The sequence below is a fragment of the Mastomys coucha genome, unplaced genomic scaffold (genome assembly GCF_008632895.1).
Source record: "Mastomys coucha isolate ucsf_1 unplaced genomic scaffold, UCSF_Mcou_1 pScaffold14, whole genome shotgun sequence".
NCBI classification, from domain to species: domain Eukaryota; kingdom Metazoa; phylum Chordata; class Mammalia; order Rodentia; family Muridae; genus Mastomys; species Mastomys coucha.
In genome coordinates this window covers 105,464,769-105,474,761 of record NW_022196896.1, presented here as the reverse complement: position 1 = coordinate 105,474,761, position 9,993 = coordinate 105,464,769, and the positions used below count along the sequence as shown (strand labels likewise).

At 43.3% G+C, this 9,993-nt stretch overlaps 1 protein-coding gene across 1 annotated transcript; it reads right to left on the bottom strand.

Annotated features, from left to right (window-relative positions):
- Window positions 1-4,211: 4,211 nt before the first annotated feature.
- Window positions 4,212-9,216, bottom strand: Mrpl44 (mitochondrial ribosomal protein L44). The gene is made up of 4 exons (XM_031368137.1): window positions 8,930-9,216; window positions 6,657-7,125; window positions 6,035-6,213; window positions 4,212-4,679 (listed from the first exon to the last, which is right to left on the bottom strand). Exons 1-4 carry the CDS (start codon window positions 9,106-9,108, stop codon window positions 4,508-4,510), a joined length of 999 nt encoding a protein of 332 aa, XP_031223997.1. The 5' UTR covers window positions 9,109-9,216; the 3' UTR covers window positions 4,212-4,507.
- Between the last annotated feature and the right edge of the window lie 777 nt (window positions 9,217-9,993).

The window sequence follows — 9,993 nt, the reverse complement described above, 5'->3', positions numbered from 1 at the left end:
TGGGGTTTTTGGGGGGGGGGGGGGAATGGGGGTTAAGACATGGTTTTTCTGTGTAGTCCTCACCGCTCTGAAACTTGCTCCATAGACTAAGGTGGCCTCAAACTCAGAGAGGTCTGCCTGCCTCTGCCTCCCAACTGCTGGCCTCAAAGGCATGTACCACCACCACCCGGCTTCCCTGATAGTCTTATGATTGCCTATACAATGTGAATAAGGCATTGGTCAAAGAGCCAGCACTCTGGTGAGCACTGGAGGAACTTAGTCGAGCGCTCTACTCAACATCCTGTAGACCGCATGCTCCTCCTACACATGTATAAAGTTTATTCTTGTGGGGTCAGGAAAAGTCGTGCAGAGATGGATCCAACGTTTTAAACGACTTCATATGGAACTGTGGAAGCATGCTGGTTTTCCCATGCTCCAGCCCATTGCTGCATTTCAGTGGTTTTTAAAAAAAAAAAAAAGATTTAAAATAAATATAGCCTTACAATTTGAGTTCAAAGATTTTTTTTTTTTAACTTAAAAGTGTGTTGAAAGTACATTCCTTATGAAAAATATGGTCTTTTTACTTGCGGGCTATTTTATATATACTAAAGTTACATTTGTTCCTTATGTAAATCTATCCATCCATATACAGGGTTTAGAGGCTTGAAAGCTGAAGGGAAGTGTCACAAGCCAGTTTTTATGCCCAAAGTCCTTCCTTTTGCCTCTCTCTGAATTCAGCCAACATCAAGCAAGTGGAAGTAGACTAGGAATTCAACTTTTCATTCCTAGGGGATGGGAGCTTAGAGGGCAGTGTGGTCTCAAACCTTCCTGATGCTGTGACCCTTTAATATAGATCTTCCATGTTGTGGTGGTCCCCAACCATACGATCATTCTCATTGCTACTTCATAACTGTACTTTGAATTCTGTTGTAAATCATAATGTAAATATTTTTGGAGATAGAGTTTTGTCAAAAGGGTCTCCAACCACAGATTTAGAACCACTGTTATAGAGATAAGAGCAGGGAGGGAGGCTAAGAGAAGGAATACACCCGCACATTATTTGTTATGCTTTCTAGTCATCTCTGTAACCATTATCACTTGTCATGGCACCGGAAGTCATGGCATCAGAAGTTGTATCCTTGGAAGGCATGACAATGGAAGCATGCAGATGGGATCATAATGAAATTAAAGACAGAGATCCTGTACCCAAAGATAGGCAAGGCAAGTGTGGGTAGGAATTCAGCAAGGTCACCAGGTGCTACTGGGGACTGAATTCCCCATCAACCTTGTAGGCTTGCTCGCTGTCTTAAGCAAGAAGTCAGAAAAGGATTACTGAGTTTGCCAGTGAAATCGCCAAAGACTAAGAATGCTTCAAGAAACCTGCAACAGATTCTAGGTGGAGTCTGGCATTTTGCACATGCTGGGTGGGTGTGTTCAACATGCTTGTCTTGTGTTACACAATATAACTGACTCCATGGTGTTACGGAGATATCTATGTGAAGCTTACTCATAGAGATGCCAAACATCTGCACTGCTGGGTTTGGTCTGTTATCCTTGTGGTTAGCTGAAGCTTAAGTTAAAACTGAAAAAAAAAAAATCCTAAAGTTAAAGAAAAATGCAAGACAGAGGTTCTACCTTCCTGGCCAGTCTCAGCAAGAGGATTTTATTTTTCTGGTGAGTTTAGACGTGACTGAGCAGAGGGTGAGGCTGCTAAGGCTGCTAGCTGCCTTCTCCGCCCCGCTGTCTGAGGTCTTCCTTGCTCAGACCGCAGCTTTAAACGATATTGCTTCTTCTCTCAAAGGCATTTCTTTCTAGCTTCAGAATGAATGCTGGGTCGACTCTTTTGTCACAGGCCTAGGGGACTCATGCTCCTGTTTTCAAAGTGGGGCAGACCTATAGAGACCAGAAACAATACAAAGCAAACTCAAGGTTTTATGACTCGGGGGCTGAATGTTACTGCCATCTTGCTCTGGCCTGCAATCATTCCCTATCCTTGGGATCTCTGTCAAATGAATTTAGAAGAAATGCAGGGCTCCATGTAGAAGACAGACAGGGATTATTATAGAATAACATGAGAGTGGCTACTGAGGAAGAAAACACTCTCACAGGTGACTGGCTAATGAGACCATTATGATGACACTACATGACACTATGGCGCTTATGTGGCTACACACTGTATCTTCTAGTGTCTGGAATAGTTTTCCTGGGGCGTGTTTTCCAGTTTATATGACCAACTGACCCTTTTGAATTACCTCTTGCTGTGTATAGTGGGGAGGGAGGGAATGTTGTCTCTGTTCTTTGAGAGTTCTCTGCTAGATAAGAACCATAGGACATTTAGGGCAGTGCAGAGTCATGTCTCCACCCAATAGTGCCAGAGATATGACTCAGATCCTATTTTTTTCAAAGATTTATTTATTTATTATATGTAAGTACACTGTAGCTGTCTTCAGACACTCCAGAAGAGAGAGTCAGATCTCATTGCTGATGGTTGTGAGCCACCATGTGGTTGCTGGGATTTGAACTCAGGACTTTCAGAAGAGCAGTCAGTGCTCTTAACCTCTGAGCCATCTTGCCAGCCCAATCCTTTTTTTTTTTTTTTTTTTTAACCAGAAGTCAAATAACAGGACGGATGAAAAAGCAAGAAAAGGTTTTAAAACTGTTAGAACAGCTGGGCTTTATCAGGTAGAAATGGGTTCCCCTGTGTGGGCCCTACCTGTTTACCGAAACTTCCTCCCCTTCATAAAGCACTTGAAAATGCACTAGGATATTTCCTCCCCTCCTCTTTACCTATCAGGTTTCCCCTACACAAAAATTTGCATTGTTGGAGATACAGGTGGGCCTGGAAGCTGGGGAAGCAGAGGGTCTGCTTTAGAGCTATGCTTCTTCTGTAAACTAGCCCATAATGGGTAAAGGTTTCAAAGACTGTACCTAGTCCAGAGAGACTCCAGTATTTTAAAAGATGTATTCATTGTTTTAATGTATTTGAACATATACATATGGGCACATGCGTGTAGTACTCAAGGAGGCCAGAAGGGGTGTCAGACACCCTGGAATTGTTATTACAGAAGGTTGTGAGCCACTTCATGAATGCCGGGAACCAAAAAAAAGTCTTGTACAATAGTAAGCGCACTTAACTGCAGCGACCCCTCTCCGTGTTCTCAGGAGATATTGTACAAGCAGAGTTCACTGCATTTGAGGATGAGTTATGATTGCACACCTGTGTGAACATGAATGACACATCTGTCTGGCACCACCACGCACACAAAATAAGACAACTTATTCCTGCAAACAGAGAAGTCACCATTGTATAACTTATTGGGAGTGAATTAAGACACTAGGGGCATATTGGCATTTTAAAATTGTGGCAGGGATACAAGACCCAAGAACCTCCTAGACACACTGGAGGCAGGAGAGCCAACCCGGGACCCTTGGTCTACTTGGGTTGGTGATAAACAGCAGCTCCTTTACTTAGATGGACTACCCCCCACACCCTTCTTTGTACCATGCACCCAAGCACACCTCTTAGGAACTCAGCTCCTCCTTCTCTTGATCCCTTGATGGAAAACCCCAAACAATAATCATGACTACTGAGTGTCTTCCCTCATATGGCCTGCTGCTCCCCGTAGGCTATTTTGATTTTTCTCCTACTGTTTTAAGTAAAATTTACTTGCAACTTTGCAATCAGGGTTGACTTTTACTTCAGGACTGAACAAAACACTAAGAACCTGGAAACAGCCGGTACAGACATCACCCTGGACTACTGGTACACACTAGACAGACGGCCAGCCAGCAGGATTTGCAGCCTTTTATAGAGGCAGCCAGCCCATGGTGCCTAAGCCAGAAGGGGAGTGGGTAAACAAAAACCCTGATCTCATCCTGTTACTCTCCTGGGGCTTCAAGTGGCTCAAGTCAGCTTCAAGCCTAGAAGAACTCACCTGGACCCTAGGGAGAGACGGACACTTTCTGCTACAGTGGTCCCCAGACCTGGCATCTGACTACCAAATGTAGGCATCAAGGACCAACAGGCAGACGACTCCCAACTGTCCCTGGGGCTCAGCTCAGTACCTGATCACAATGTAGCCTGAACTGCCATCTGTGCCCGCTTAGCTGTCCAGTTCCTTCAGCTAGACCTGGCCTTGCCCTCATCCTGTACCCTTGCTCTCAAACCTGCCACACTCACAGGCACAGCTGCCTTTTCAGCCTTCCTTGCATCAATAAGAAAAGGAAAGATATCTCAAAGAATAGCTTTTTATTCAAACAAACTTCACATATGAGATATATATGACTATACTTCAAAGCTGGAGGGAATAAAATACATCTAGCTGTACAAATTATACACAGTAATTAACCAGTATGTAAGAGAAACAGAAAACAAAACAAAACAAATGCTTGTCACCTGATAAACACCTGTTTAATTGTGGGGGCACAGTAAGAGCAATGAGACACTGCTGCCATATTCTGAGCTGTTCGCCTATGGCCCTGTCTCACCGCTTTGCTCATTGGTGACGACCCCACCCCAACCTGCTGCCTAGCTGGCAACACTGGTTTTCTCTGCTCTCGGGCTCTCTTTGGGCTTGGAGTAGTCCCAGGGCCGCCTGTTCTCCGTGAATCCATAGAGCTTCCTGAGTGCCACTCGTGCAGCTTCTTCCTCTGCGACAAATACAGTTTCCCCAGGCCCCTCTGCAATCAGCTTTTTGTCACTAGGAAGAAAACAGACAGGGATCTGAATGCCAGAAAGACAGAACATATGAGGCAGTTATGCCTTCCACCCCATTTCATAGAAATACAACAACCTATGAGGCCCAGTTCCTCCAAGGCAAAGCACAAGGCAGCCCAAGCATCAGAGGTTCACAAGGATTAGAGCTGGGTGCTGGCACACTCCTTTGCCAGCGTTTGGGAGGCAGAGGCAGGCAGATCTCTGAATTTGAAACAGCTAGGTCTACATGGCAAGTCCCTTAGATTAGAAAATCTCACTTTAGGGCTGGCGAGATGGCTCGGTGGATAAGAGCACTGACTGCTCTTCCCAAGGTCCTGAGTTCGGACCCCAGCAACTACATGTGGCTCACAACCACCCGCAGTGAGATCTGACGCCCTCTTCTGGTGCATCTGAAGACAGCTACAGTGTATGACGCTGGAGCGAGCATGGCTGTTCCGAGTTCAATTCCCAGCAGCCACATGATGGCTCACGGCCATCTGTGCAGCTACAGTATACTCATACACATAAAATAAATAAAAATAAATCTTTAAAAAAAAGAGAAAAAGAAAATCTCACTTTAATCTTAAAACCTGAAATCACTTTCAGACAGGTTTATCTCTTAGCAAACCTAGAAGGTTCTGAATGCTGCTTGGACAGACAGCAAAGCTCTTCTCTTCCCACCTGAGGCTTGTCTGAAGCTGCTGCCAAGAACAGATCAAGACAGAAATAAAACTTCTATTTTTTTTTTATGTAGAAATGTAAGGTTAGTTTATATCCCATGAAATCTATAGCAAACAGCTATCTAAAAGTGACTTGGCAGGAGCTGGAGGGAAGGCTCTGTGCTTAAGAGCACTGGTTGCTCTTGCAGAGAACCCAGGCTTGATTCCCAGGACGAACTTAGCAGCTAACAGACATCTGTAACTCTAGTTTTAGAACTGACAACTTCTGGCCTCCACATGTATGTGGTGCAAACAACATACATGCAGGCCAATACTCACACACATAAAATCTTCAAGTTACTATTTTAAGTAAAGCATAGATAACTTGTCTTCTATTAATAGCAGAAGGGGAAAAACAAAAAGCTCACCACAACTACCAATAACAAAAAACAGATAATGACCCTATCCACCACCCCACCAGGCTCTCACTGTGCAGTTCTGGGTGGCCTCTCTAGAGACAGACTGGCCTCAAACTCAGAGATCTGCTTGCCTCTAGCTCCTGAATGCTAGCCTAGGATTAAAGACATGCCCGGCTCAGAGATACAATTTTAATGCTGTTAGAAGTAACACTTAAAAACTGGAAGTCTATCTTTAAGGCCTCCAGTCAAAGTTAAAAAGTGAAGAATGAATTTTTACTAACCAGTATAAGCCAACAAAATATAAAGGCAAAGCAGTTGTGCTTCCAGACTGCCTGGTGAGTCTAGACTCAGGAGCTGAAATGTTTCTCTTCTTCAACTCCTCTATGAGTAGTCCCATGGGATTTATGACGGTCCACATCTCAAAGAGCTCTTTCCCTGTCATCTGTGTAATTAAAAAGTCCTGGGCATAAAATAACATTTAAGTTAGAACAAAGGATATTATGGCCAGAATTCAAAATCCCTTTTTACCATAAGAATTGATAGGAAATGAATGGCAGATGTACTTATTAAATATGTACAGTCTGAAAATCTGAAATGCCCAAAATTTGAAACTTTTTGCACTAAAGCATTGCTTGCAAAAGTTGAGATTACAGAGTATTTTCAGTTTCTGGCTGAACTCACAACCCAGCATTTATTATTTGCTTTCCAGGGTATTGGCAAGAGAAAACTGAAATAACAACCACAAAGTTACCATAAAATCAGTTTGGATCTTTCTAAGTTCTATGGGTAGGAACAATCAGTTCTACCAAGATCTAACAAAGGAATACATGAAAAACAAACTTCCCCCTCTGTCTACATGGAGCAGGGAGCACGTCTGAACAAGTGTAATCAACCAGTACCCACCCTGATGAATAGCGCAGCCCTTTCAGGGCCACTGCTCTGCAGCAGGGCTCCAATCACTGCGAAGAAAGTCTGTCGTAAGACGGGCAGGGGGACAGGAAATTCCGCACTGAGGGTCAACTGCTCCACAGCCAAGTTACTGGCCACATGACAGACAACTGCCTCGCCAGTAAGAAAGTTTACTAGACTCTCAGTGCCTTCGGTGGGCAAGTCTGGAAACTCATCTTCAAGAAACTGTGTGAGGCACCGAAGTGAAAAAGACAGCCCTTGTTCAAACAGTTCCTGATTGTCCTTAAGATTCAGAAGAGCGACTTCTTTGTCTACGCCAAGGTTCTGACGTTTCACCTCTTCACTTTTGATGTAGCAGCTATTGATAAATGCAGTTTTGAGAAGGTCCAATGAAAAGGTTTCTTGTAAGCGAGATCCGAAGGCTTGTATCTCCGCATGGTAATCCCAGTTTGGCTTCTCTGAGCTGAGGAGGCAGAGACAGGGAGAGATGGTAAGGACAGCATGGTATTGTGCTCTAACTTTATGACATAAAGGAACACAATAAAGTTTGTTTCTTTTATTGTCAGGTTCTAACAGTTTAAATACAAAAAGTAATACAGATGAACACTGGCAGTCTTCTATTACAGTCTACATACAAGGTGTGGATTAATTTTTTCCCTTTGGCTTAACTGCTATATCAAAGAGATTGTTCACATCGCATTAGGCTGCTCTTCTAGCTTTTAAGTTCCTTCTTTCTGCTCTAATACTAACATTATGCTTTCCACCTGAGTATGAACAAATTATAACTATATAGATTGAGGCCACAAACTGAAAGTAATTCTATTTAGTTATTATCCTATTTATTTAAATCTCAGAAATGTCCACTTGAATTTCCAGTTGCATAAGCTATTATCAGTATTATGAGTGTGTTAAAATTTCCTAACCACAGGTGAGGATTGAGGCTATTGTAATTCAGTGGTAGAGTGCCTAACTAGCAGATACAAAGGCCTGTGTGCAGGAACACCATACAGACACACACAATCCCAAGAATTAAAATGTCTTTTCCTAGAGAAAAATAAAGCCAGAATAAAACCCTTTAAAGTTAAGAAAAAGAACTAAGTTGAAAGTCATAAACCTAAATTTGTTTTCTACAGTTTGTTTTCCAATTTTAATTCATGGATCTTAAAATACCCACTGTCTATTGGAAAGGGAAATGTAAATTAAGACATGATTCTGAGTTTTGCTTATTAAACCACAATAATTTTGCAAGAGAAGGTGTACTCTCACTGGTATTAGTGTAAATGGGATCGATATTCTCCTGGATGGTAATATTAAAGAAGAAATCAAAATTTCATCTCAGGAATAACTAGCTAACCAGAGACAGTTCCCAGTTCTTTGGTGTATTAACAATCTAATGGAAGTCAAATGCCAGTGCAATTTTAAGAATGAAGTCGATCGGGGCTGGCGAGATGGCTCAGAGGGTAAGAGCACTGACTGCTCTTCTGAAGGTCCCGAGTTCAAATCCCAGCAACCACATGGTGCCTCACAACCGCCCGTAATGAGATCTGACGCCCCCTTCTGGTGTGTCTGAAGACTGCAACAGTGTACTTATAATAACAAATAAATCTTTGAGCCTGGGTGAGCAGGGTTGACCGGGATGAGCAGAGGTCCTAAATTCAATTCCCGACAACCACATGAAGGCTCACAACCATCTGTACAGCTACAGTGTACTCACATACATAAAATAAATAAATAATATTTAAAAAAAAAAAAAAAGAATATAGTCGATCTTCGTGTACTTTTGTCCACAAAGACAGAGTATACAGAAAGTGCATGGTGCACTTTATAAAAACGTGTGTTTTTGTTTTTTTTTTAATTTGCCCTCCCACCCCACGCAACAAGACTAATTAATCAAAAACCTAAAATTTTACTCTCTTAAGTCTGGGCAGTGGACACGAAATTCAGTTCCACACAGAACTAAAGTTTTCTGCCCTGGTACGCAATACTGTGGAATCAATGATCCTATTCCTCTTAAAGGAACTCAAATGGCCTAAGATTATGAAGTGACAAAATTGGGCTAATCCCAATCCCAAGTAGTTACCCTCTGGCAGAGCCTATTTGTTTATTTTCGGCTAGCGAGATTCTGCAGGGGACAGCCCAGCCCCAGTCGCCCAGTTCCTCTGCCCCTGGCCGCTTGCGGGCACGTCCCCACCGCAGTTGCAGGCAGGCAGCTGCAGCCCAGTGTCCTCACCGCAACCTTAACCTTTCGACCCTCCCGAGACCCGTACCGTCGCACGGGCGGCGGCGGGCACCGTAGCAGGCGCCATCGCTCCAGCTCTTTCTGGAAGCGGAAGGCGGCACGGAATCCCTTCAACACTCCCCGAACAGGAGGAGTCCGCGTTGGGACGGCCGGAGCCAAGAGGCGGCGAGGGCCCTGCTGCAGCAATCGGAATACAGCAGAAGCCATGGCATGAACTAGGCAATGGGAGGCGGAAGGAAGACAGCCGGAGTGGTGTAGCCGGAACGCGGTTCCCCGGAAACTGGTGCAGCAGCCGAAAGAGGCCTGAGTATTAGAGGACACGGAAGCGGGAGCGTGGGTAATGCGCAAGTGCTTCTTTCTGCCCATTCTGTAAGTGTGGGTGCAGAAATCACTGGGAAACAGTTGCCTGACCCTGTCAGTCTCTCTTGTGTTTATTTCTCATTAAAGCAGAACAAAAACTAGTTTCGTTTTCGTTTTAAAGAAAACACTTAAATTTTCAAAAGAAAAACATGTCTTGTTTACATTCAGTCTTAAAAGTTGCAGACCATCAACCCAGCCACGACTGGGCAAATGGTTTCAAAGTTTAAGGCTTCACTCGACCGTTCTCCAAAAAGTCTCCCTTACAAAAGCACGTTCAGAAGTGTGTTTAATTTAACCAAAATTAAAGTTTGTATTTTAAAACAACTACCTTTTTTTTTTAACCATGGGGAAAGTCTTGGGACGAGGAGGGATACATAAAAATATTAACAGTGAAATTACGAGTGCTTAAAAAAACCTGGATCAACATTTGCAGCTTTCCTTACAAAATATGAGTGAAAGACCTGAAGTCAAAAATGGAAGTGTCTCTGCTTCTTTTCTCATAGTTTTATGTTGAACGTCTTTTCCTTGAGAGGCACCTTTCTATGGTTCTATACAAAGGAAACAGTTCCCCTGCAGTCACCCAATTTAAACTCCAGAGTCTTTCATTGTGCCTGCTTTCACAAACAGCTTATTCTGGTTACTAAATTATTTTTTAATTTATTTCCACAGTAGATATCACCCTGCCTCTCTCTGGTTATTGTAATTGGTTTCCACACAAGACTAGCATCTCTC

Coding starts and splice junctions, on each gene's coding strand:
- Mrpl44 (XM_031368137.1), bottom strand. CDS start 9,108: ATGGCTTCTGCTGTATTCCGATTGCTGCAGCAGGGCCCTCGCCGCCTC. Junction 7,126..8,929: donor CCGCCGCCGCCCGTGCGACG/GTACGGGTCTCG, acceptor CTGCCTCCTCAG/CTCAGAGAAGCCAAACTGGG. Junction 4,680..6,034: donor TATTTTGTTGGCTTATACTG/GTTAGTAAAAAT, acceptor TTTTCTTCCTAG/TGACAAAAAGCTGATTGCAG.